Source organism: Apus apus, chromosome 3 (genome assembly GCF_020740795.1).
Source record: "Apus apus isolate bApuApu2 chromosome 3, bApuApu2.pri.cur, whole genome shotgun sequence".
NCBI lineage: Eukaryota > Metazoa > Chordata > Aves > Apodiformes > Apodidae > Apus > Apus apus.
The window spans coordinates 108,950,938-108,978,257 of record NC_067284.1 but is presented as its reverse complement, the minus strand read 5'-3'; the positions used below and the strand labels follow the sequence as shown (position 1 = coordinate 108,978,257).

General features: G+C 42.7%; 1 protein-coding gene across 7 annotated transcripts in view; it reads right to left on the bottom strand.

Moving 5' to 3' along the window:
• Positions 1-27,320, bottom strand: part of RUNX2 (RUNX family transcription factor 2) — a 148,429-nt gene that overhangs the window by 17,855 nt on the left and 103,254 nt on the right. For 2 of the 7 annotated variants that reach the window (XM_051615112.1, XM_051615113.1), the window contains exons 6-7: positions 17,527-17,700; positions 7,932-8,102 (exon numbers count right to left, since the gene is read on the bottom strand). In XM_051615112.1, coding sequence (XP_051471072.1) covers positions 7,932-8,102; positions 17,527-17,700 — 345 coding nt within the window. The remainder of the gene's footprint in view (positions 1-7,931; positions 8,103-17,526; positions 17,701-27,320) is intronic. The other 5 variants (XM_051615114.1, XM_051615115.1, XM_051615116.1 and 2 more) reach the window with 3 other exon arrangements.

Genomic DNA, 27,320 nt, shown 5'->3' with positions numbered 1-27,320 from the left:
TGCTCTCTTCATGACCAAATTCAACATGGTCAAATTCTACCTGGTCAGAAATGTGAGGAAATTTCACTGTAAGTCAAGGCAGCTCCAGCTGTTTCTACCAGCAGTAGCTTTTGCCTCTTTAATTGTAATTTTTAGAGTAAGATTTGCAGAATTGGGCCTTTTAAACGATACAAATGCTGGAGGGCATAAGATAGTTTTCCACCTATTCTTGAACCAAACACAGTCACAGTCTGAGAAGGACCAAATTCTCCCACATTTTATGGAACCATTTCACAAATTCAGCTTGTGCAATTAATCAAACCAAATTCAGTACAACCAAGACTCAAGAACATAACAAGTTACAGGCAAAGTAAGTGATTCCTGATCACTCTATATGTACCAGAAAGCTTCATATATGGGGATAGAGTCCCTGTTTGTATCAGGACCCGTGTGGTCCTGCATCAGTCATCACTGCTGGCTCCATTCTAGGTAGAAAATCAATGGCCATTCCACCAAGAGAATGGAAAAATCATCATATGACTTTGCATAAGGATGAAACAAAGAGCTTGGTCTCACAGCCTTCCTGTTAGGAGCTTATTGACTTTATTGGGAGCACACATCTAGGTAATGGCTCAGGATCTGTCCCTTTGAAAGTCTGGAATTGAGCACCCAGTTGCCCCACTAACAATTCGCATTCTGTTTACAAAACCCAGCAGAGTCAGTAAGAATAATCATTACAAAACATGCTCAGACTGTGATTCCGGTTTAAGTTAATATAATTTTAATGAGTTCTTCAGAAAAGGCCTGGCACTTATGGAAAAATTTCCTTAATTAATATCAGACCCTAAATTAGTAATAAAAAAAAGCCCTGAATATCATTTGGTCTCAAGCTGGAACTAAAGTATGTTTTGGCATCATTACTAACTGTTAGCAGCAAGTTCTGGAAACAGATGCAAATCTTGATATGTGTCCTAAATATAAAACACATTGCAAAAAAAAAGGCTCAGATAAAAATATATCTATACATCCACATATATTTGAGTGTGCTATTTCCTGCCTGTATCAGCAACAAATTTATTCCATTTAAAAACATTCCACTTGTTTCTTTTTGGTATTTTTTAAATCCCTTATTTAAAGAATAAAACTCTTGCCCTCTGCCTTAATTTTTCCTGTTTATTTCCTCTCCCAACAGCCTTTTTAAGTAAATGAACGGGGCTTAAAGACACCCATTATAATATTCAAACGTCTGAAAATCAGCCTGCTTGCTTTACCACCTAAATATGGGTATAGGTACCTAATTTGAGGCCACCCACGCTAGAAAAATTTGGCTTTCTTCCTTGAGGTAGGGATCATGCAATGCATCTTCTGGACAATTACTCCAATGAGAGATTCTACCCAGCAGAGAAGCTGCTACTGAAACCCCACAGATGAGTGCCAAGGTGCTGAGATTCCGAGGTCGCACCAAGTGGGCAGGAAGCTAAAAATGGAAAACCTGTGGTAAACAAAGTAAATAGAACCACTGAAAAATAATGAAAGGAAAAAAAAAAAAAACAAACACAACCAAAAACAACAACCAAAAATGAGGGGGGGGGGGGGGGAAGACAAGTTGCAGGTTTAGGGAGGGTAGCAAAATGAGTGGGTTGTTTCTGAAGACCTGAGCTCCCCCAAGTTCTTTACTTTGCCTTCACTCAGTATCACCTCCCAGGGTAAGCACTGAAAATTACCTAGGAGAAATGGAGACAGAGACAACCTTGAGTCTCTCAGCTTCCATTTGAAAAAAAAAAAAAAAAAAGTCAGAGTGAAAATTTTTATAGTCATCAAGAAAAACATCACAGTGTAGCGAGAACACCAGAAACAGAGTTGGTTTCTTGGGTTTGCCAAGAGCCTGAGACAATATTGCTGAAGCGTGAACTGCTCATTCATTTCAAGAGCTGCTAACATCAAGGCTGTTGCTGGCAATGGCCATGGTATTAACCATTTCTCTGCTCCCCAGAGCATATCAAGAGGAAAATAATTATATTTTGGACACAGCACTAATGCCTTCAGTGCTTACTATCCACAACATTTAACGAAGTTAGTAGGAATTAAGGGATGCAAGAACAGCTACTTCATATGACCACAGTTTTTATTTCATGTCAGTAGATTTTCCTGAGCTCCTTAGAATCATAGAATAATTTTGGTTGGAAATGAACTTTAAGATCGTCCAGTCCAACTGTTAACCCAGCACTGCCCAGGCCACCACTAAAAACAGCACCACATCTACCTGGTTTTGAAATCCCTCTGGGATGGTGACTCCACCAATGCACTAAGTAGCCTGTTCCAGTGCCTGACAACCCTGTCAGTGGATAATTTTTTCCTAATATTCAATTTAAACCTCCCCTGGCACAACTTGAGGCAGTTTGCTCTTGTCCCATCACTTGACTTGGTCTTTGGGATAAGAGACCGACCCCCTCTCACTCCAATCTCCTTTCAGGGAGGTGTAGAGAGTGAGAAGGTCTCTCCTAAACCTCCTTTTTCTCCAGGCTGAACATCCCCAGTTCCCTCAGCTGCTCCTTGTTAAGACTTGTGCTCCAGACCCTTTCCTGGCATTGTGGGTCCACCAGTGAGGTACTGCAATAAACTGGTCCTTCAGCTACAACTCATCTTCCTTAAGGTTAATCTTTTTCAAATACCACATTTCACCCCAAAAGGGAAAATCCTTATTAAAAAGATCATGTGTGTACATGACATTAAGCAAAATCCAAGGTAATACACATTCCGGGCTAGAAGTCCCAGATGACAACCAGTACAGGACCGCAGGAAAAAACGGGCCATCACTCTGAGCCACTTTCTCATTAACATAAAAACAGAGGCTCAGCTGGAGCTACTTCCATTATATGTGTGGGGTTTTTTTGTTTTAAGATTTGTAGGGTTACAAGAATGAAAATTAAAAAGGAACAGTATTGTCACTGATTAGGGTATGGTTGGCATTTGCAGATTACATCTAAACTTGCCAGCCCTCAAGTGACCTATGAGAACAGGAATGTTTCTTAAATTCAATATCCAGTGAAGGTCCAGGATGGTTCAAAACAATGTGGAGATACATGCAGAGCGAGACAAATTAATGGGAAAGTTTGGCTATGCTTGAACTAGCACACAGCCCAGGGCCAGGGCCCATTTTTTGGCTCTAAATCCAGCCAGGATGCTCTGGCCACAGCTGTAATATTGAATCTTCTTAGCCTCCACAACAAGGTGGCTGCCTTCGAGCTGCCACAGGAACAAGTTTGGGACTCTGCTCATCTCCAAACCACGGCTGGGAACTGTCTGCAACCATGCTGGCCAACCCTGCTCAAAACCAACCTTGCTGCAATTTAACAGCATCAGTGTTTGACAGCCCAGGCTCTTCCACTGTGTAACTTATTGGTAAAGATATTTCTCTCTGGCCATTTTAGTTCAGAGGGGTAGATCTGAAAACTTTTTTGTTCAGAGGCTGAGCCCAGCATGTCTCTTACCTCAGTATGTTCCTCATCTGTCTCAGCATGTCTCTATTCAATGACACAGTAAATACAGAGACAGTAGAATCCACCCTGCATGTTGCAGGGACTCCAGGACATGGGACAGGAGACTTTGGGCATGGTGGCATGAGGCAAGCATCCCCATCTGTCATTTATTTGCAGAGTGTGAGCCTGGGGCTGGGAAAGGTTTAGTGATTTGTCCTGCTATTTATTTAGATCCAGTTTTAATTTTCTCCTTTGTCATACGAGAATTTGTCAAACACAGTTCTGTAGGACAGGCCCTTCCACAGGCAGCACTGCGCGTGTTCATGTTACACTTCAAGGTTAGGTCCCCTAGCAGCTTCAGACCTTGACCCCACAAATCTCTCAAAGGTGAAGAAAGAGACTAGCATTTAGGCAGATGGGTGAGAAGATCCAGGAAAAGTGCAGGAGAAGCTGTCTCCCCACCTCCTTTCTCAGGAGTATTCTCAAAAAAGTTAAATCCTAGCTCAAACCCTGCAATCGCAATTGCAGAGCAGGTAGAGGTCAGGGTGAGGCAGATCACAGCAGGGTTAAACCAGGACTGAAGTGTAACAAGACTGTGACATGGATATGTTTATGGCACAGTTAAATCATCTTTTAAATCACCTCACCAAAGGCAGACTATCAGATCAGACATGCCCGTACCTGAACTACTCACCTAGGCTCGCTTTTGAGCCCGTGGAGACAAACAAGCTCTTTCAAGGCACTGCCAGGGACCAGTGCAGCTCATCTGCAGACTGGTCCAGTCCTGTGAATGCCAGTTTGCCCCCCCTGACTCCAAACTGAGCTTAGACTGACTGTCTCAGAGATGGATGTCTACCTTTGGGAGACCTACACCCATACGTCCTCCACCTGCTGCAGAGCAGCCCTTTTATGACTGCAGGAACAACCCAACCTGTACTCCCTGCTCTGAACCCTGGATGTGCTGAGGACTTGCTGGATCAGTCCCAAAGCTTTATGTAAAATGGTTGTGATGTGTATTTATATGAATCATATACATTAATTACATAATAGACACTCCTGCTCCCCATCCCACATGCACTTTGGTTATGCATGGGGCACAAAGACTGAGTGCATTCACTATGAATCATGCAATAAGACTACATCCCTCAGGCAAAACTCTCTCTAAAATGACCATGTTCATATATTCCCATGGTTTCCACTACAATATTATTTAATTAAGAATATTAATCTGCTGGGCCACCAACTTTCACTGTCTTCTGGGGAAGTCTGAGCAGACAGACATATTTTAATAAAATATGAGGAATTCTGCTCTTTTTATGACTAAGTTGGTGAAATTAAGTCAACTGCTTAGCCTCGTGAGCCTATTTTTTATTTATCCTTGATAGGAACATGAGACTTATGCTCCAGAAAGATCACTGGTTCAAAAGTTGCATGAGTGATGCCAGATAATCTTTTTTTGCTTTGCTTTTCAGCTATTGCTGTTGAATACTGCCCAAATACATGAGATACACCATTAATTAGCTGTATGACACTGCAGATATAGCACTGGTCCCCATTTGGAGAAGTTTGACAGCTGCGGGCACTCATCTGCACGTGCTTGCAGCATTGTGTGTGAACACCTCAGTTGTGCAAAGAAATCAGTCTAGACACCAACACGACCAGTTCAGTCACATTACACCAGCCTGCCCGAGTAACTCCTCAGGGTTGCAGCCTGCTGCCCTTTTTCCCTCCCTCATGGGATGGACAACTGCATTAACTGCTATGGCAGACATCTGTCACCTCCTGTCCTACAGCCCCAAATCTCTTCTGACGCTCAGCCTTATCTGGGATTGAAACACAGGTGTCCTCATCACCAAGAGATATACCTGTGCCAGGACAGGGAGGATCACCACCATTTTGGCTACGGGATGTAAGTGTTTCTGATCATGGGAGCACCATCAAAATAGCTCTTGAAGACTGCCATTGACAATACAGTCAGGAACCACTCCTTTGAAGGACACATTGCTTTATCAGATGGTGCACTTTCAATGTCTGGGTGAGCACAATTTAAGCAGTTGCCTAGGCAGAGCCATGGAGGCCTGGTGGAAAGGCTGGGTGATGTGAAATGGTGGCAGGTAGGAAGTCCTGTGCCTCTAGGTGTGACATCCAAGGCCTGAGGGGCACGTTTTACCCATTTTTCTTCCTGCATGATGTTAACCAACAGGCAGTCAATATGGCATTCATTAAAATTACCTTGTATACTTTTAACAGCCTAGATAATCAGAATTCTGCCACTGTATCAAAAAGCAAAGTTTGTTTTTATTCAAGGCCTTGTAAAACTCTAATTTCTCCCTCATGCACTGGAACTGTCTGAAGTTTTCTAAAATTTTTAGTGCTTCTTAGCAGTCATTTTTTCCCCTCACCCAAGCTGTGTTCTCCTCTGAAAGATGTATGAAAGAGCTGAGTGGAGATTTGCATTTCTCTGTGTGTGAGGAATACACTGTTTGCTGTAAGGGGCAGCTTTAAACTTGCATGTCGCTCTCTACTTTGCACACAAAAGGGGTTGGATCCTGCACTCCCTCCCTGAGGCACCGCTAGAAATAAACCCTTGAGAGAAACTGCAGTGTTTGCAGCTGGGGCTGCAATGTGCCTCCTTGCAGCCTGCTCATCAGAGCTCATCCTCCACCCAGGAAGGCACCTCTCTATTTCTGAACATCAGCAATCACTGCAAACAACCTCTAGTACTTGTGGAAGATCAAAGTCCCCTTTTTCGATCTTGGATCTAACTAGAAGCAAGATCCTCATGCTGGGAAAATGTAAAAGCATTGCAGAGGTGTCAGTCGAGCCCGTGAAACATGAAGAGCAAGACACACGAAGGTAACCAAGTTCAGAGTACAGCAGAAAAGTTCGGTCTACAGACACACCATGTACACAGCCAGGTCTTTTAGTCATTCTGCCTGTGCCCTCATGCAGGCACTCACATCTGAATACACACAGACAAGCAAGGGCTGCAGGGCAAATGCTCGGTGCTACAGCTGCTGCAGTCCCAGCAGAGCCTCTCCTGGAGATACTGCTGGGGGCACAATTGCAAAAATAACTCATTTGACAACACAGACCATCAGGAGGCTCCTACTCAAAAAGAACCTGTTTCAGGCCAAACAAAGCATTTCCTCAGCATCAAGCCCATCAAGTTTTTTGAACCAAGTCAGCGGGTTGCACGGAGAGCCCGCAGGAACCTGCTCCACCACCCTCCAGCCCTCGGCCCACATGGAGACGTTTGGCATCTCTGAGAAGGCAGGGCGCACTAGGGCTGCAGAGGTTCTTGCAGCTGTTTGAGAAACAATGCTTCCCTCCTCCAAGATGAAAGAAATCAAGGAGTCTAAGCTAATCAAATCCTACATGCCTGCTGGCTGAAGTTCAGCTTGTCGTTGATGCAGCTCAGTGGAGTGATCAACATTTCCAGTGCTATGAGCTTGGTGGAAGAGGGAAACACAACAGCAAGAAATTCACCTGGCTGGGAGTCAAACAGGTGTATGGCAGCAGCATCCAAAATTATAATAATATCTTGCAAACATGCAAAAAATAGATGTAATAAGACTGATTCTTTGGTTTTCATTAATGAATCATAAAGGCTTTCTTTACATTACACATGCTTTTTTGGCATACGCTGCTAATATTTCCACACTTGCAAGGCTGGGGTTTTAATACTGAGCCTCCCTCCCCTAAGGTTCCTCATTTTTGGCAAGATATACAAGGTGACTGTGTGCCATGACAGGCTCTATCTTACTTTGGGGCAATCAGATTACTTCACACAGATGGTTTTATGACTGAGACCATTAGAGATGAATTGCACAGCATGTAAATGTACATTTGTTCAACAAAAAAACCCCTCTCAATTTCTTGCTGCTGTCTTGTCTATGTTCCTAAATGTATTTCCTCTTTCCAGCACCATTCCAAAGCACAATTTGTCCAATCTTTACCCTAGAATGACTCAGCTAGTTTCTGATAGGCATCTTAAGTACACATTAACTAAGGAAATAGGCTTTCTTGAGCTACTGAACTGAAATGCAGGATAATGAACCTTAGCCTTAACTACTGAAGAAATAAAGGCATCTATCTGTCAGGATGCCTAAGAACACACACACCACAAAAGTAAAGCACCAAAAAATAGAGAATATCACAAGTACTTTAAAACAGGCATGTAAACATCCTCTTGTAGGAAAAAAAAAAAAAAGAATTTATTCATAGAAACAGCTTCACAATTTAAAAATAGTCTGATCTGAAATCAATCCAGACACATTAAAATGATACACGCTCCGAGTATCACAGCAGGACTTCCACTCTGAAAAAAAAGGGCTTTGACCCCTGCCTGCCATGCAGTAACCCTGTTATCACCAGCTGAGCTTTGCTCTTCTTATTAAGGTTTGTCTGAGGCCACAGAGGCAGCCTCTGCCAGTCCTCTTCCTATCTAAATAATTGTTTTAGGCAAAACACAGTCTTTACCTGAGAGGCGTCTGGGCACATCGGTGATGGCTGGAAGTCCTGTGCCTCGGGTGGAGGACAGGGGAGTTGTGGAGTGAATGGACGGTGAAGTCATCTGGCTCAAGTAGGATGGGTAAGACTGGTCATAGGACCACGGCGGGGATGACTGTGCCTGTCTGGGGTCTTGGGAAAAAAGAAAAAAAAAAAAAGAGTAAATTTTTTACAAGAAGAAACATTTTAAGGCATCAACAACCTAACTGAGAGAGGTAGGATTACTGAAAACACACTCAATCAGTGCTAAAAGGAATGAGAATGCAATGAAACACAACCTGCTCCTCTAGGACTCAACCCCTTCAAGCCTCGCTCTCTGCTTTTCCCTCCCCACAACAACATTTTTGGGAAATAAGCAGAGCAGTGAGCAGAGTTTTAAAATATCTAGCAGCTGTGCTGCAGATTCCTGGTGCTTCTTGTCCAGGTCTAACAGCGTGTTATACCAAGACAGGCCAGTCCTTGAGGATTTGGACAGATAAGCAGACAGCAAGTGTGAGACCCAGGTCTGAGCCAGGAAAGTGGACTTCAGAGGTGGAGGACTCTATGGTCAGCACTTGGCACTCCTGTCAAGTTGTTACCCAGTTCAAACATTACACAGTAGTGTTTTCTGACTGAAAATACTATTCAGGAGGAAAAAAGTCATTAATCTTATCAGCATCTGTCCAAAAACGTCACATTTGGAAGCTGGCCCAACTACCTACAGTCACCTCAATTACAACATTATGAAACCAAACGGTTTGGGATAACTATCGGAAGCCAGAGATGTCTTTTGATGTACTTGCTGCAGTTCACAATGTAGGAAATGGTTTTAAGGATAAATAGAGTTTATTTTTTGTTGAAGCACTGGTGGATTGCACTAAGTGAGAGAGAGCGCGAGCTAGTTTTACCCACTGGTGTTTGAATTCATAAACCGTTTGCTCTCAGTTAGTATCTGATAATAAAAGAGGACACTGAATGCCTCATAAATTATTATTTTTATTTCTTTACATCAGTAAAAACAAAGCACTTTGAACCCCAAAGTTTTTTTTGGGCACTGCATGATAAACAGAGAACTATCTATGAATTGACTCACAGAAATAGTAGCTCATCCCTCCAAATCCTACCTTCCATTTTCAGAGAAGCACATCAAGCCCACTCTATCTGGAGAACCTGATAGATCTGAGCACTGTGCTAAGGCCCTACTTTGCAAACAGCAATGTGATAGCCACATGGCATAAGCAAAGGCACTTTTTCAGGAAATTCAACTTTTTTTTTTCTTTTTTAAACTCCTTTCCCTGCTCTTCCACACAGCAAAACCTTGTAGTTTCAGCTATTCCTTGTTTATTTTTTCTGCTCAGACATGATTTGTTTGAAGAGATGTCTGGAAAGCAGATACTTCCTTGAAGCAGAATAACTATATAGATGTATTTTTTTTAAAAAAAGCAACAACTTACTTCCCAGTTTAATTTTAAGAGGATTTTCCTGGAGTTTGTATCTTATATTAGAGCTGAGTAATATAAATGGTTAACATAAACTCCTCAGAAATCCGAATGACACTTGATCATTAAATGTAATGAACTTCTTTGTTTTAACAATTTCAAGGCTAGGGTTGTATTGATTGGCCCAAGTTCAAATCTGACTGACTGCAAGTTGTTGTATCAGATATCGACATATTTCTCTGCCTCATTCCACTACTATAATTCACCATTCAGTCAACGGTAAATGATCTTCAACTGGGAACGGAAAGCCTAGGCTTGCTGGGAAAACAATCTTAAAATTAATGATGTGTCAAGAGCACAATCTCAAATCCAAGCTCCTTCAAACTCCAAGAGCTTTTCAATCTCTGCTTCCGAATCTAAAACAGAGTCCCTTAAAGTTTTGATTATTAGGTCAGCTCAAATGCTGGAAGGAAATTATACAGCAGGTAAAGGCTAGGAAAAAATATCACAGCAGAGGATGTTTTCACAGGATTTTTTTGGTCTAAGATGGTGAAAACCTCAGGAAAGGAGCTGCCTTCTAGAGGCTCATGCCACTTTTGGTAGTGCAGTCCTCATGGCATGAGAAGATCTTGAGTGTCTCTGGCACCCTCACCACTTTGAACACACATGCTAGAGATGGTTTTACACATAACATCCTTCATCTAACAAGTGTGAATACCTGTGTGGACACAAGAAGGGTGAGTGGCAAAAAATGCTCTTTCAAAACAATCTCTCATGCTGCGCTGTCAGAGGCAGAATATGGCACTGGATAGACCATCAGTTCATCCAGAAGCATATAATATGTCCTTACAACATTTATCTTAAATTTATACACAGCTTCTATATATAGCTCATCACAGCCTCAGCTCTGCAATACCACATTATATATATGTAATATATATCTGATTGTATTTTAGAGAAAGAGAAAAAGGATGGACCTTTACTGAAGACACTGAGCTGTGATTTAACTGCTTCTTTCCCTGAAGCAGATCTCCTGTTGGACTTGGGTAACTCACCCAACCTCAATATGCTGCAATTTCTACCAAAGTTAAGGACAATAATGGTAAGTCGTTCCCCCGATATGTTTTGCATATTTAGTTGGTCTTTTCTTTAAGGTTCAGGGACTCTATAAGTACCTCACTCGCAAAATGAGGTGCTTATCTCAGCTGGAAACTTTGAACCCAGATATTCAGATCCAAACTCGAGCCCCTCTGAAACTAGAGTGCAAGCAACTTAGCTCCAGGGAAATGAGATCATATCTTTTCAGAGAATCGGAAAATAAAGAGGAAAATCCTCAACCAAATTCCACATCAGATAATGTATCAGATGAAGGGTCACTGCAATTTCTCCACACCAAGACAGGGCTAAGGTCATGGTTGAGTTAGGGTGAGGGATTTTGCCCTGGGGTTGATTGGCTTCAAGCATTACTTTGGCCTGTTAGGAGACCACAAAGTGAAGATATGAGTTTCACCAGATTCTGAAGTAAATATCCTAAAACCAGCCTCTGCTTGCTGACAGCAGTCAAGGTTTGCACAGACAGGAGAGGAGAAAGCAGTGAAAGGCCCTCATCTTGCCAAGTCACAGGTGATCTGCCAGCCCACAGGGTAAATGTTCCTACCCAGTAGCACTGAAAAATTCCCAGAGTAAGTCCTGGAAGGTGGATATGCAGCTTGGTCTCACGTGACACTCTTTGGTCTCAACAACAGATATTCCCTGCAACGCGGCTGGAGCAGAGACTTCAGCCACTGAGGCCAAATCAACCGATCTCTTCTGGTCCCATACACCACCAAACCTCCTGGGAAGAAGGAGGATGGCAGGGGCACCATGGGCAGGTGCCTGTCAGTGGGGCAGATCCAAGCAGATGCTTGTGGGTGAAACACAACAACGTCCTTAGGAGGGTCACCTCCTCCTCACTTTGTCACAGAAGGGGTGGAGTGGCTGTTTAGCCCATCCCAGCAGGGATGAAGCTATGAGTGGATCTGTAAGAGGTTTTTACTGGTCTGCTGATCCAAAGACCAGCTTCCCTGTTTGCTCTGGCTGGAGCCCTCACATGCAACCACTCTGCAGGCCAGGGCCTTTGTGCCATTACCCAAAGCACCATGGGTGCAGGTACAGCACATCTTCCCAATCGTGAAAAGCACAGAACAGATTAAAAACCTCAGAGCTCTAAGGCACAATGAATGTGGATTACTCCCTAAAGGAATTCCTCCAGAGCAAGGAAAAACACTAATATAAAAACACAGCAAAAGCTCGGGAGAAAGCCCCCCACCTTCCTGTACAGCAACCATGGGGAAGGGCTAGCAGGGCATTCAACAACAGCAAGGGAGGCAGAGGGCCACTTTGAGTTGGCATTTGCACTTGAAAATTTTGGAGTGATTAGTAAGAGCAGTCCTCCTTTTGTAAACATTTCTGTTATTCCTGTGTGGGTGTGAAGAAAAGTGCAGCTTTCAGCAGATTCATTCACAATGGGCCATATCATGCTCTGTGAAGAAACCCTGGCCACAGCAGGGCGAGGTCTAATTTAATGGACAAACAGCTCCATCTTCTTTGCAATTCAAGGTAAACCTCACCAGAGCAGGGAAAACTGAGTATTGCAAATTATTTTGTGTCTAGGTTTTGCTGTCATGTTTATAGTCAGTGGGAAATATACACAGTTCTTGACCCTTCTGGTCTGTGGTTGACAGCATCAATGGACAATAGACATTAATACTCAATGGACAAGAAGTAGTTTTAAAAATCAGTCTAAGATTGGATGAACTGTATAAAGCAAACAAACAAACAAAAGAATTAAAAAAAACCAAGCAACCCAGTGACCCATTCTCCCACTAATGATATTGGCTCTCCAGTAATGTGACTTCTCTTCCTTCAACAGAAATGTTCTAAAGTGCCAGTGGAGAGAAGAGAGAAACCCGTAAATAGCCCTGAAGAACGAGTTTCTGCACTGCTTTGGCACTGCATTATGAAACACACAGCTTTACTGTAGAAAAAAAAAATCAATTTCCCATTTCTCAAGCTGGGTTACATGAGCAAAGCATGATGGCAGCTCCTCAGTGTACTGTCTGTATCACCCCCATGTCACATGCATGCACAGACATTGCAAAACCACTGCCTTTTAAATCCAGCCATTAGCTCTAGCACTGCCTGCTGCTGATTGTATTAGTACTACTGCCAATACAAAAAACCAAGCTGTCTGGAGCTATCTTTGGTAAACACTTAAAGCAAATATCCTCACTTCTGATCTTAACAAAGCCAAGATGGCTTTCTGCATGAGTAACCCAACTATTGTTGTAACACCACCCCGCTAGCAAAACAACAACAAAAAAGTGGCCTCCTCCTCTTCTCTGACTACTTCTTAGGCACATTTAAAAGCCCAGGGCTCAATTTGGATTGCCCAGTTCAATCAATAAAATCAAATCCAATGGAGTTACACCCCAATGGACACTAGTGTAATTGAGAACAGGTTTTGGCCTGAAGAACCTCTAAAACCATTTCTCCTCCCACCCCTCAAGACTTATATTTCTAGAAGAAAAAAAACATAAACTGAACAAGTCACGCCAGCAGAGCAACTAAATTGTAAAGTGGGAGGAGGAGAACCTGAATGAATACTTTAATAGGAGGGACCCAAATTTTACCAAGTAGAGGTTCACAATGGCAACTTTCCAGTCCCCTGAAGGATGTGATCAATTTGTATAAAATACAGAAGACTGCAGCCACCCTTGAATTCATGGCAGCAGAAATCCCAGCTCCGTCACCTCATCTGCTAAGTCTTGTAGCTCTTATTCCATTTCCTAATGGGCTGAAAATATAGTTCACCCTATCAGCCTATTACTTGGGCTATTTCTAACTTATCTTTTCTAGGCATCCACCTATTTTGCCTGATGCGCTCTCAGTTGACAGGCACCAGATATCAATCGGTGTGTGCTTCAGAGTGTGGCTGGTCCCAAGTAAAACCAACCCTTGGCAGAGCACTTGCATAATGCTGGTGTAATAACAGCTACACAGTTTCTGTTTCAAACCTGTCCTGCAGCTGATGGTCTGGGAGAACAGACACTGATCTTTGAGGCAGATGCCGCACAGATTCATATCCAGAGCCCAGAACAATTCTGTGATGAGGATAGCTTTCTGCCTGACTCTGAAAAAGAGTAGCAGCCAGGCCACTGCCTGTAAATCCTGAATTAAGGAGGGCTCAGCTGGTACCATTCTCATCCTCCATCTGAGAGCCGAAGGTGTTTTCTGTCCATGATTTTCCCAGCAGACTCAGTTTACGCTGCCCCTGAAACCACTCTCTGCCTGCCCACGGAGATGGGCCGCCCCATTAACTTCCAGGTGAGTCAGCTGTGAAGCCTTTAAATCTGCTTCCTACAGCCCTAAGAAATGATGAGAAATGAAAGCATAACATCCCTGAAAGTGCAAGGGGAAGAGAAGAGGAAAAGGGAAAAAAGAAAAACAAAACTTCACGGGACCTGCTTTTGAGTGTTGTTATTCCAGTGATGAAAGTCACAGGTTGCCTATAGATCAGACGGTGCCACGGTGGTGATGGAGCATGAAACCTCACTTAATTCCCACTCCACCATCCCCACAGCTCAGCCACTGGGGTCCTCTCGCCAACCACATTCCTGCTATTATGCCCGTGGCTTTTCCTGGCTAATCTTTACCAATTGTGTTTTAGAAAAACAACAGTTTTCCTCATTTCATACTGCAACACTAATGCAACAGTGTCTGAATGAGAACGTAATCGGATACATGAGCAAGTTGTGCGAGCGCCATTAGGGAAAGGGAAAAAAAAAACATAAAAAAGCAAATATACCAGTATCCAAATGTGAACAGACAGGATTCCTGATTTACGGGCAGCAAGGAGGGTTCAAACTGAATCTGCATTGCCTCAGCAAAGGCATCTGCTTATTGGATGATTTGTTTTCTAATGACCCTTCGATGTTGCTTTTGCAGAATCCTAGTTAAAATGCCATGTTGAATAAGGGCAACCCTGAGCCTTGTGCTGGCACAGCAAGGCCCTCTGGTAGGTTCAGGACTGTGTCATCATTTGTAAAACCTGTACTCTGATACTCAAGGAAAATAAACACAACCTAGACAGTGAAAAGAAATATAGAAGTGAACCCCAGAGTGCTGAGTTCTTTCAGACTCAGGTGTGGGCCAGCCAGGCTTTAAATATGATTTCTTTTTAATCATGCAACAGCTACACAAGACCTCAAGTGGAATGAAACAAAAACAGTTTATATGATTACTGGCAATAATGTGGATTTTGTTGTAGGAACCCAGTATTTGTTATTAAAGTTATTAGGAATTAATTTTTTTCTTGGTAAAATATTAGGAAACAAAGGTAACACCTGGTTAATTCCAATAAAGGTAATTAAAAAATCCCTATTTTTCCGACAAGAGTCTGTTCTCCCTTCAATACGTATCCAAGCTGTGCCAGCCCAGTGACCATGAGAAGAAGCCAGTGGTATTCCCACAGAGTACTGCAGCACAACAAAGAAACTGGTAGAGACGGACAAGCTAAACAGCTCCCTCCCTACTGCCACACCAAAAGGACAGACATGTAGCAATTTCCCATGGCCACCTAATACACAGTCAAAGAGGTGCCTCCTCGGCAGCATCAACTTTGTCTCTCGTTGGCACAGTTTGTGTGGCAAGGAGCATCCATTCATCGCAGAAGAATTCAGAGGGACTGTCTACAAAAAGCATCCCAGAACTTTGGTGGAACATCAAAGCTCGTAGAGCTTTACAGATTACAATCAACATCCTGAAAAGCACCAAAAAGCCTCCTGGAGAAGGCAGAACAATTCAGAGAGCTCACACCAACATAACATGCTCAAGCTAATCACCTTATTAAATGGGAGGGCTACCAGAAAGCTAACGAGTAGCCTTTGAGGGCTGGGTGTCTGACTTCTTTAAATTGAGGAGACATGACTGAGCAGTAACATGGCAAATACTGTATCAGATCACTTACTCACTGAAAACTTCAATAAGCAGCCAAAACTTCACTGGTTTGGGGGAAATAAGAGCAATTTGGGTTTCTAAATTATCCCACGACCATGAGTTTAACCAGCAAGAAAAGCACATAATCCACTATAGATGGGAAAGTCAGCCTGCCTTCCTTGGTACAGCTCCCTTCCCTCTGACCTGCCAGTACCGCATCTTCTCTCTCTAGAAGTCTTAACTGGTACTTAGAACTGCTGACTCCTCAATTTGCAGAGAAGACCGTGAATGCCACACAGCTTTGTTTCCAGTCAGGCTTATTTAAAGCTCATCTGAAGTTTTCACCTCCGGATCTGAAAATGTTGCTGCTGATTCATTATGAGGCAGAGAAGTACCCTATTAATCAAACCCAGCAGAACATTTTCTACAGGAGGCATTTATGTGAATGAGAGCAGCATATGAGGTTACACTTAGTGAGGAAGAAATTACAAGGGGATCTCAGTTCTCGTGCTTCAGGGCATAAGCTGATCACCAGATGGGGTCAGGAAGAATTTCACCCTCAAACTGTCTTAGATACAGTGTTGCACAATAGGTAAACTATGGAGGCACAAGGAAAGAGAAAAAAGCCGATTGTAGCCCCAGATTTTTTCCCCATGTTTTCTTGGGAACTACACCCCCAAATATCGCCAGACAGAAGACAGTAGGTTAGAAAAATTATTGGGCTTAAGTTTGGCAGTTCTTACCCAGAAAATGCTATGCATAAGAGCCCCGACTTCACATGTCCAACAAACAGAACACCAAGCCTGGCCAAAAAAACCTGCTCTGGGAAGCTGGCAGGTAGAAGGTACCTTGTAATGGGTACTATTGACGTATTTCATATATTATAAACATTCTACGTTAGTTAAAGCTAGACTTCTAGATCTGGGAGGACTTTGTCACAGCTCATGGGAACAACTTTTTCATTTCAGTTCTCTGAGTGCTTTGGGTTCAAATTAACCCACTTACTTCTCTTCCTTACTGCAAATTAATAAACCAGTTGAACTTAAAAAAGAGGAAAAAGAAAGAAGAAGAAAGCCACAACACTTTGTTAAAACCACTAAGTTTCAGCTGGTATCATGTCAAAACCACTTGAAACATGAAACCAGAAATCTTCCTAGGTTGACTCAAAGACTAATGTCTATACTAGGAGTGCTTTACCAGTAAAGGAATACTGGTATACACAAGTAGCAAAGGTCTCCTGGTATAGATGCAACTATAGCAGCAAAACTGAGTTTTAAACTGGTCTAGTAAATTGAGCCAAGAGTTTTGTTGATGGACTTGAATCTAGGTGAAGTTCTCCAACAGTTCTAGGAAGTGAATTGGTCAGGGGCAACACCTCTTCACATCCTGGATAGACACAAACAAATCAGCACAAGTTTTGAATGCTGAAATGGCCAAAATTAGGTACAGGTTGTTTTGACACTCTTTTGAAAAAAGTAACTGGCTCTGAATTTAGAAAAATGACAAAATGGGTTTATTTTGTAGGCTTCACTGTTTGTTGCAAGCTCCTGGCACAGCCGCAGTTAAACATCTTATTTCAGTTTTATAATCTGTGACACATGGTACTTTATGATTTCTTGCAGCACAATGAAATCTGTCTCTCAGCATGCAATCATAAATGTTGCATACAAGCCTCACAAGCAATCTTTGGAGATTTCTCCATAACCCTGTTCGTTTATTGTAACAGTGGTCAGCTCTGGTGCTAGAAGGAAACCACCACGTGAGAGGATTGTATTATTAATCTGAGAGAAAGAGCATTCAATGCTGGCTGCTTCCCTCAACACCAGTGCAAAATAAAAATGGTGAATAAAAAGGCTCGTTCTATTATGTACTATTGCACACACGAAGGACAAGGCAGAGCAACGTGGCAGTTAAGAATTTCACCAGATTCCTACTTAATTTACACAGACTGACTATTTTGGACTTACAGCAAAAAGGTATTTTAAAAAAAGAAAGACATTTTCAGCTTCAAACACTACAGAATAATCCACTTCCCACCTAGCTTTGCTTGGAAAACATCTCTCGCTCTGTAACAGCCTCTTTTACTGTAGTTGAGACACAAATATCCATAAGCAATTACTACCATTGCCTGTGCAAGTCAAACCTATGGTTCTGTCTCTTACCTGTAATCTGACTCTGTCCTTGAGGATTAAAAGGACTTGGTGCAGAGTTCAGAGAGGGCCGTGGGCTCTGGGTCGGGACCCCTACTCTCATACTGGGATGAGGAATGCGCCCTAAATCACTGAGGCGTTCAGAGAACAAACTAGGTTTAGAGTCATCAAGCTTCTGTCTGTGCCCTGGAAACAGCAAATCATAAAATAAAAGCGTTAATAACAGGATTTAGTAATTTAACACACCCCAAAAAGCCCCAAAATGGCCTCTAAGGACCTGGTATTAGATTTACTGGTTTTAAAGGTATCTCAGCTACGCCCATAAACACAGCAACATCAGTGGGGTGATTTGTGGTTTGGGCATGGTTGTGCTGGTGAAAGCCTTATCAAGTACAACTGTGCCCATATTGAGGTGTAATGTGTTGCAATTTGGATCAAAATAAGCACTTATGAAGACACCCACACAAGGTCTTTTTTTACCTTTTTTGTCCCCCCTGCTTTTACCACACCAGGTAGCTAAAGGTGCAAACTTTCTTTTCAAATACCAAGCCCCATGTGTAAGTACAAGCTATCAAGTGGGACAATTATTCCATGCTTGGTTTATATGCTGAGGATTTTTGCTAAGAAAATTCAAGCATTTTTTCTCCTCTTTTTTTTTTTTATTCTTTAACTCTGTCACAGTTGGTCATGAGCTTTCATTCCTCTGGAGATTTTCCAAAAAGTAAATAGTCACTGTCATTCGAGAAGAGCAGTAGCACTAGGAAAATGTTCAAAGCTGCTGGCCAAGACTGGGTCCTACACTCTTTTTCACAGTCAGCCTTCCTCAGTGCTCCTCCTTCTCTCCCCAGAAACAGGCTAATTGCCCTTGTGGCAGTGGGAAAAGTAATTTATGGGTGCTTAGTTGTCAAAATGTAGGGGGGAAAAATGGCAAAAGCAACAGGATGGTCCAACTGGTATCTCTCATATTGTCATTGAGACGTTTCAAGAGTAAAAGTTTTACTTCTCTGATTTTTGTATTTTTAATCCTAGGTTTAATTTCTTTCCAAAGTAGTTACAGGATGCCCCTCACACAATGGCAACTTTGAATGTGAGGCACAGAAGGTGTTATTTCTATCATTCAACATATGGAGAAATAGGCATGCACAGGGATTAAGGTTAGGACTAATTTTACTTAACTTTAGCCATTCATAAATCAGGCATCTAGTCTAAACTCTTCTAATGTAGACTTCCTCTGCAGTTAATGGAAAGAAATAGCTACTTCCAGAGGGCAATTAATCTAATTTGTCTCTGACACCAGTCTTAAAACAGGATGATTCACCTTCTGAATTTGCTTTCTCTTCCTTCTCTGATCAGAGAGGGAGCACACATGACTAGTTTAATTAGACACTGTCACCATTAGTCAACACTAAATGGAATTAATCTTACCCTAAGTTACCGACCAAGGTCACACAAAAGGCCTCTGATAGAGCTGAAAGGGGGGCCCAGACCCCCTGATTGCAACCCAGAACAACGTCTGCCTCCATCCCTTTAAGCAGTGCTGGGGCACACACACAAGCAATAACTGAGCAGGATGTTTAAACACTTTTGACAACAAGAAAGGTCCTTGGATGGGTTTGGGCTTGAACCCTTTCAGATGATCCCTAGTGCCTTGAGATAATCCGTGTTGTCCCTCAGCAATGTGAACACAGCCATCTGTCTGGAGGCTATGAGAGTACAGCTTTGCAGACACAGTCAGATTGTCCCATCCATCTTAGGGCCAGAGAACCAATTCTGTCACTGGTTAATTTATTTTAAAAGCATAAAGGAGGCCACTGAATTTTGAGACTGAACTGTCAGACTCCCACTCTTGAAAAAAATGCCTTTTACTCTCACCACAGGACTGAAGCACATGGGTCCACATCATCTAACTGGGACCGTGGTGCCTATGTGAACATATAGGCAAAGCCATGTCAGTACTAGATAGTTAATTCCAAACTATATTCAGAGAAATCATGGTAGAGAAGTGCAGGATTCAGGTTGGGAGATGAGAAAAAACTGGATGGCATTTAATTTTGAAGAAACTTCTCTAGCAGTTTTAAAAAATTAATTAGTTGACCCATTATTTTGTTCTTTGAAGTATGGTATTTCTCCCCCAGGATGACTCAGCCTAAGAGCACAGGGTAGGCAGGAGCTTTTTCCTAAAGGAGAAGGTGCTACTCTGGGTTAGAGCTGACATGGCTGGCTACTCCTCTCATCAGGAGGTATCAATCACTTTAAACGGGGAACAATTTTGGTGGGCTTGTAGTAAGTCCATAATGGCACCTTTATTAACAGGATAACATCTAACCTGGTAGTCTTTAGCATTATCTTTCCAATCTCTCTAAATTACAACTTGTACAAGCTGGGTGCTGCTAAATCTGAAGAAACAACTTACACACACAGTCAGTTTTCTCTTGGGATTTCTCCCTCTGCATCTTCTTTTCCTCCGTAGTTTTTATGTATTTTCTTTTCCCTTTGCCAGTCATAATTTCCTCTCTGTTTTTTAAAGGCATCTCCTAGCCCTCCCCTTTTCTCTTCTACTCATTCCTAATCACATTTCAGGAAATTCAAGAGGACTCAAAATAAGGCAAAGATGATTAGCCCATCTCTGTCCTCACATGCCAGGGCTGACTCTATCTGGAAATGAACCCACTCACCCCAAAGTGAATTGAATATTTGTAGAAAAATCCTGTGCTATGTTCATACAGGGCCCTCTTTGCTAAAGAATCACTAACAAACCAGTGCACAAGCTATTTTAACTGTCTTCAGATAACTCAATGAACACTTGTTACATAGGTCACCAGTCTTGCCCCAACCTGTGCCAGATAAACCCCTGCTTTGTCTTCATCATGCTCTGCTTGCTAATGCATAGCTTTGCTAAGGAAAGAGCTTATATTTAATTATACATGTTATTAGCATTATTATAATGAACAAGGTCTATCACAGAAAGACAAAATTCAGCAGGCTACCAGTGCATTTTAGTGTAGGCACAGGGGGGAAAGAAGGAAAAAAGGGGGGGAAAAAAAGAGGAAAAAAGGAGGAAAAAGAAATAAGAAAGACTCCCACATCTGGTTGAAATTAAATGATCTAGAGATGTGTGGATTTGGGTGTTTCCACCTCCCCCATAAAAAATAAAAAATAATAATTAAAAAAAAAGAGTAGGGAAAAGAGAGCTATACGCCCATCTGGAAGACCCCAGGCATCAATGGAACTGTAAGTCCCCAGGAAGCAGCAAGGGGCTAAAGGCAGACTTGCATTCCCCTTCTGGACATTTTAAAGGTAGGGTCGTAACATGGAGTCATGTTGTGACAAAGAGATCCACAGGAGCCACACTCCCCCAGTGAAATGTCCCAGTGAGATGAGATTACATTACAGCTTTGCACGTTAAAGAGTTACTCTGCTTTGATATAAGCTAAGATGTGCTCACATTGAAAGTGAGCAGGAAACCCAACAAAACCTTCCTATACAGGAGGTGCTCACACAGAAGTGTAGGCAACTTAAATAAATCTCTTGCCCTGATGCCTCTGCAGAAGAAAAAAAATCCTATTAAGTACAGAGAAGCCACGAGGTATGGGCTGAAAACACTCTAAAAAGCCCTTGTGAGTAGCATATAAGCAGCAGCAATGAAATATGTGATACATGTTTAAAACTCATTCCACAAGCTGCTTTTCATCTCTCATTGATATATGTGTCCGTTGACAGCGAAATTCCTGGTCCCAGGGGAGTGTGCTAAGAAAAGCTGTGTTCCTTGGTCTCAGTCATGAGGTGTAACATTATTTCAGGAAAAAAGATTAGGGTAGCAAGTGTGGATAGCTCAGGGAGAATCTGTGATCTGCTGCAGCAGTAAGTACATTAAAAAGCAATATAAAAGCTACATAAAGAATAGGATAAAGTAGTGTTGCAGTTATCCCAATGCCTGCAACACTGCATTTAGTGCTGGTTGCTTTGCTACAAAGATGATTTTGTGGAATGGAATTGGCTTGGACGGGGACAAAATGGTTATGGACACAGGCAACCTTGGATATAAAGTGCAGTCAAATGAAAAAGATTGAGGCTGTGCCATGAGTTACTGAGTAAGAATGGGATCCAGCGGCCATTTGAATAGATCAGGTCACAGGTAAGGAGACAGGAAAGAGATGAGAAAAACTGAAAGTTAACAGACAAAATCTATACAAGCTGTTCTGATTTGTCTGTCATCATAGTACAAAATATTATAGATACGAAAAATCCATTATTCACACCAAATTGATGAGTAATATTCTGGTCTCTCACTGCTACTCAGCTACCTCAAGCTAAACACTAACCTGTTTATTAGTTCTGGAGATGGAAAATGTTGCCAGTAATACACCCCAGTACCAATTTTGGTGATTTTGCATTAATCAAACCAGAAAACGGCACTGAAAGAGTCCAATAAAGTCAGTGTAAAATGCCACCAGCCAGAAGGTGCCTGCACTGCTGCTTCAGCTCACCAATCCAGGACGGCCTCAGAACATGCTAAAATGGCCCATAGAAGCTACTGCTCCATTATTGCATCCCAGGCATGGCAGAAGATGTAAGGGAGGCTTCATCTCCAGCTTAATAATTTCAGTTTAAACTAAACGAAGGAATGCCTCCCAGATCAAAGCAAGGCAATCTTGAGTCTGCTGGATGTGGTAACTGGAATGGGACGTGAGCTCGTCTCTCATTACTGAACTTCCACCGCTCCACTGGAGAAGTCAAGATGTAAATTGGGCCATAGAAGAGGCTGACTTGCAGAATGTAAATGTGGTGTTGATGCTTGAAGATTTTTACCTCCTCAGGGAGGAGGGGTGTGTGTTTTTATCTTTCGGCTTGTGGGTGTGGAACTGAAAACTAATCAGATTATGCTACACGTGGCCTTGCCAGATGCTCACACTCAGGGACTCCCTTCCTTTGTACCATGTACACCACCCACCAGTTTTGTGTCTGTGTGTATGTTGTTCTTTTTTTCTGGTACCAAGGAGATCTGGTTGCCAGACTTTCAACAGATGCTTTTATCACTCTCAATTGAGTTAGCTATTTTCAGTCATCACCCAGTTCTACTTTTTTTGCTTTTGTCTTAACAACAAGAAGCATTGTGGGAGTCAGGTGTCTCCATAAAAGAGCCAAGGGAAGGCAGAAAGATCATAAAACTAAGAACCTGGGCTCTCATCTGCTGGAGACACATTTGCTGGGACATCCCAAGCAGAATGGAGGGTTACGTTCCAACATGATATACCACCATGGTTTCTCTTTGCTGTATGTCATGAGTGTGCTCAGCATTCACTAGTAAAGTTTGGAGAGTCACTCCATGGAGTGACTACAGCTGAGAAGAGCAAACAAAATCATAATTCTTTGAACTCCCGGGCCAGTAACTGAGGCTTTCTATGGTTGTGTTTGGTGCTGAGATTGAAAAAGAAGAAAACTTTAATGGAAAAGGGACATCCCTTCAGGCTAAGGGGTAGAAGAAAGAAGAATCACCCCGTTTACAATTATATGGATTCATTATTTACAAATACGAATTTATAGCAAGGTTTCCCTGACTTCAAGAGAAGGACAACAGAGTCCCAAGTTTTGATTATTCCCGCGATTCTCCAAAGGTGAAGTGCTTTAAAAAGGAAAAGAATGGGCACATCATTTCCTAACATTATGTATCTTTGAGACAAGCACTCTAATTATTTCTCTTTTCACACTAGCACATAATTCTGTGTACACACTGTAGAAGATAATTTCACTCCACAAAAAAAATATAGGTTACATGTTGTCTGAGTTTCATCACAAATTCTCAAGTTTTCTTCAGATGTCTTCCTGCACTTCATCCCATTTGGTCCTATAGATCAGATGTAACTGCAAGATACTGATATGGGCTTGACAGTGAACTCAGCTACAGGCTCGAAGTCAAGGGAGCCATGGTAAAGGATTTGAGATCTGAGCCTAAGGCTTCTTAGCAGCTGTTGTGCAGGGACTGAATAATGCTGACCATTCAGCACAAAGCAAAAGTACACATTGTTCTACAAATTTCAGACATCATTGCAGCAGGATGCCTTTCCAAAGTACTGTCAATCTACGCACTTGAGGTAAAAATAAGAGAGTGACAAATCAGCAAAAGCCCAGAAGACATAAATCAGCTCTTTGCAAGGAAAATAATCAATCTCTGAAGCGAGTCACTAGGGTCCCTCTTGTGTTCTTTGTCTTGTGACAAACTGTCACTCCAGAGCTGCGTCCCCTCACCCAGTCCTACTGAACGCACCCAATCCAAAGTTCACAAAAAACCTGCAACCAAACCAAAACACAAAAGACCCAAACAATTTTTACCCAGGAAAGGAGAAAGCTTGGAACCCTTCCAGTCTCTTGGGTAAAGACACAATTATGAGAAGAAAAACATAATCCACCCAAGAGACAAAATTACATAATTAGGCCATAGGCTGTGCATAGGAAAGGTTCTTATAGCTCATAAAACAAGGAGCTACATAGGTGCAGTAACTGCAGTTAATTCACTCACCGGAGAAAAAAAAAAAAAGAAGTTTGTTTTTTAAATAGCTGAAGGCACCAGTTTGCATTAGACTGGAGAGCTTATTCTCCTGACTGTACACAGAGCCTTATTAGTGTCAACAGGAGCCACACAGATGCAGGCAGAAAGCAAGACTCCGTTCCTTTTTATTCTTAAAAAAGACATATTTTTTATCCACAGCAGGTAAGCCCTGTACCTGAAACTATTGCAGAGAAACGGAAGTAAATAAACACAGAGGAACATATCCTGTGGATGGGCTCAGTTCCCACAAAACAGATCTAACGTGGTCCACTGCCAAAATCCCACTGAGCTCCTCCTCCTTGACCCTTACTCTCCTGAAGGTCTGCAGAGTACTGGTGCGGCTCCAAAAGGGCCAGATTCAGCTCCCAGGGGAACCAGTTGTGCTACTGTTTTCCTGGAGCTGTGGCTCAGCCCAGGGTGAGCAGAGGCAAGGGCAGGTTTGAACGTCATTGTAGAGGTCAAGCCAAAGGAGCATCTCTGGTGTTGATGGTCATCTCTCCACTGACTTACTGGGAGCAAAAGTAAATCTCAGCTCAGCTCCTCTCGCTGCCCACCAGCACGGGACAGAGCTTCCAGCAGGTCGAAGGGAGGAAAGAGCAAGAAGGGTGAGGGGAAATAATCTGGGTGTGTAACCTGTGTCCCTTTGTGCCTGCGGGAATGACTCTAACTCAACCACAGCAAAGCCTCTGAGGATATAAAGTGCTATCACTGCTTTTTAAATTCAGCTGGGGGCTGTGAAAGGCATGCATCCAGCTGAAAGACAGACCCAGAGGTTGAGGGTTTTCAGCAAACTGTAACAGCTGCAAAGGAGCCTCTGGCTCCCAAAATTTTTCTATGTAGGGAAGTGGGAAATGCCTGCTCAGAGCAGGGCTCCTCCATCAGACAAGGGACTGACTGGGGGCACGTGGCAGGGGCTGGGCTGGCCAGGAAGCCTGCACAGGGAACGTTGTGTTAAAGCAGCAAAGCCAGAAGATTAAATGAATGAAACCAAAACAGCGCTCTGAGAAACAGAACAAGCAGAGCAGGAAGGGGCTCAAGGGGGATTGCTTTAGCACTGGTTCCCTCCTACCCTTCAACTCATTCCAGCTTTGCAGGATCCATGCTGTCCTCTGGTCTGCTCCTCTACTGCCTCGGCCCACCAGTAAAGAAGCAAGATCTTCCCTTACTATAATGGTGTGGGTTTTTTGATTTGTCTTTTCTTTTTGAAAAGCATTTGAATTCTGATTTGGATCTTGCAGCTTCTTCTGAAAAGCTGAGCAACCCCCTTTAAGAACACCAGCACAAACCAGCTGGGGCGGGGAGGGAGCAGGTGGGACCCCCTTGTGCCATGTTCACCTTTATCCATCCTTCACAAACATAAAGGAATCTGTGTGCACACGTGTGCCAGGGAACCCGCTAAACATTGCTGGTTCGCCGCTTGGAGACATTAAAGACAACTCATATAAACAGAGACTGTCACGCAAGTCTCAGTCCCTGCCTTAATTCCCTTTGCACGCCGATATCTGTTACGCTCTCCCTCTTCTCCTCCCCCTTTTTTCAGCAGAAGGGGGGGAAGAGGGAGAGCAAGGGCTGTCCCGCCAAAGCGCAAGAGCTCCTCATTCTGACTTTATCATCTTCATCCTAACCCAGCAATCTTCTTGAGAAATAGGGAGGGGGTTTTGCCCCCAAAGGTCACTGTCATATAAAGAGCCTGCCAACTTCAGCTGCTTTGCTGCAGTGATTGGCAGTACAGATCGTAGCAAAAAGTGACGGGGGGGGGGAGCAAAAAAAAAAAAATCAAATATCTCCTTGAACTGGCCTCCCTCCAGCTGGCAGGAGGGGATGGTTTTCTCAGCTTGCGAAACCTGATTACTTTAAAAGAACTAAAAGGGGGAGGGTGGAGGGGTGGGGGGGGCGGTGAGGTGATGTAAACACAGCCATTAAACCAGAGTTAAGGCACTTAGTTCAAATCCAGTCTAAGAGCTCTCCGATGCTTCGCTGCTCTCTTGACATCCACAAGGTGCGTTTTCAGTTTCGGTTTTGTTTTACACCCCCAAAACCGGGAGCGTATCGCAGGCCGAGCGCTGCGGTTACAACGGGAATTCAGGCATGGAAGGAACAACAGTCAAGCAGTAATAGATGGATGCGTGTGTGTTTGCACTGTATCTTTCAACAGATTGTTTTGCTGCTTTGGAAGACTACTGTGTTTATATCCATGCAGCAGGTTTTAAACAGACTGTTTAAACTTGATTAAAGTGCTGTATTTCTAAAATAACCTCTACTAATACAATTCAGATGGCTAAAGAAACCTGAAAACGTAGTTAAAAATTAAATAGATGTGATTTTAATCCACATTGGTGGGGGCAAACATGATACAAACTCCAAAAGAAAACAGTCTTTACAAGTTCTGCTTGAAGGATTATCTTGTGTATCAGCACCCTCTGTGGCAGAGTAGCATTTATCCACGTATCCACCCATGTTAATGCCATTGCACAATTTACTACAGCTATGATAGACAGATAATTGCTTTATCCACCCAGGTGTAATAAACGGGGTCTATTATGTTAACCCTTGTGTTCTTATTGACTGCAAACGCCAAGTAAGGCAGAGATGTATGCTGGAAACCCTACCCTCTCCTTCCAAAACTCCTGGAGTTTACTCACCCTCAGACCTGCTGAAGTGTTCTTACTGCATTCCACTCCCCTGCTTGCAGTGCCAAGTATTTTGATTAGTATCAAGTTATTGTTATATAAAGGGCACCTACACCCAGGCTATATGGAGGCAGAAGCCAGGATGCAGCAGCTTCAGAAAAAAAACCCACCCTCAAACATCTTTTCCTACTCAGTAGGTAAAACAAGCCAAGTATTACTTGTTCCTGGGCATAGCATAGAAAGTAATTAACCTGTCCTTGTAAAATTGGACATCTATTCAGTTTGAGTGGAGTCTGTCTGACTGTTGAGAAATGTCATTTAGCTGCTGGCCCGTCAATGTTTTCCACAAAAACCTATAAAGATTTTTTATTTTGAATGTCAAAACCAGGCTTATTCTTTAAAACTTTTACAGATTCCTGGTGGCTCCATGAGCTCAGGTTTGTGGCATCAAATTTGTAATGACAGTTTGATGGATGTCTCCATTTCTTCCTCCTGAAAGGTACAAAGAATCGGTGGTTTCCCCAGTAAAAAATATGCTTAATACCCTTTTTGCTCTTATTACACACTCAAGTGTGTAAAAAAAAGGACTTGTGCTCCTGGCAGGGTTTATTGAGGCAACTTCCATACTG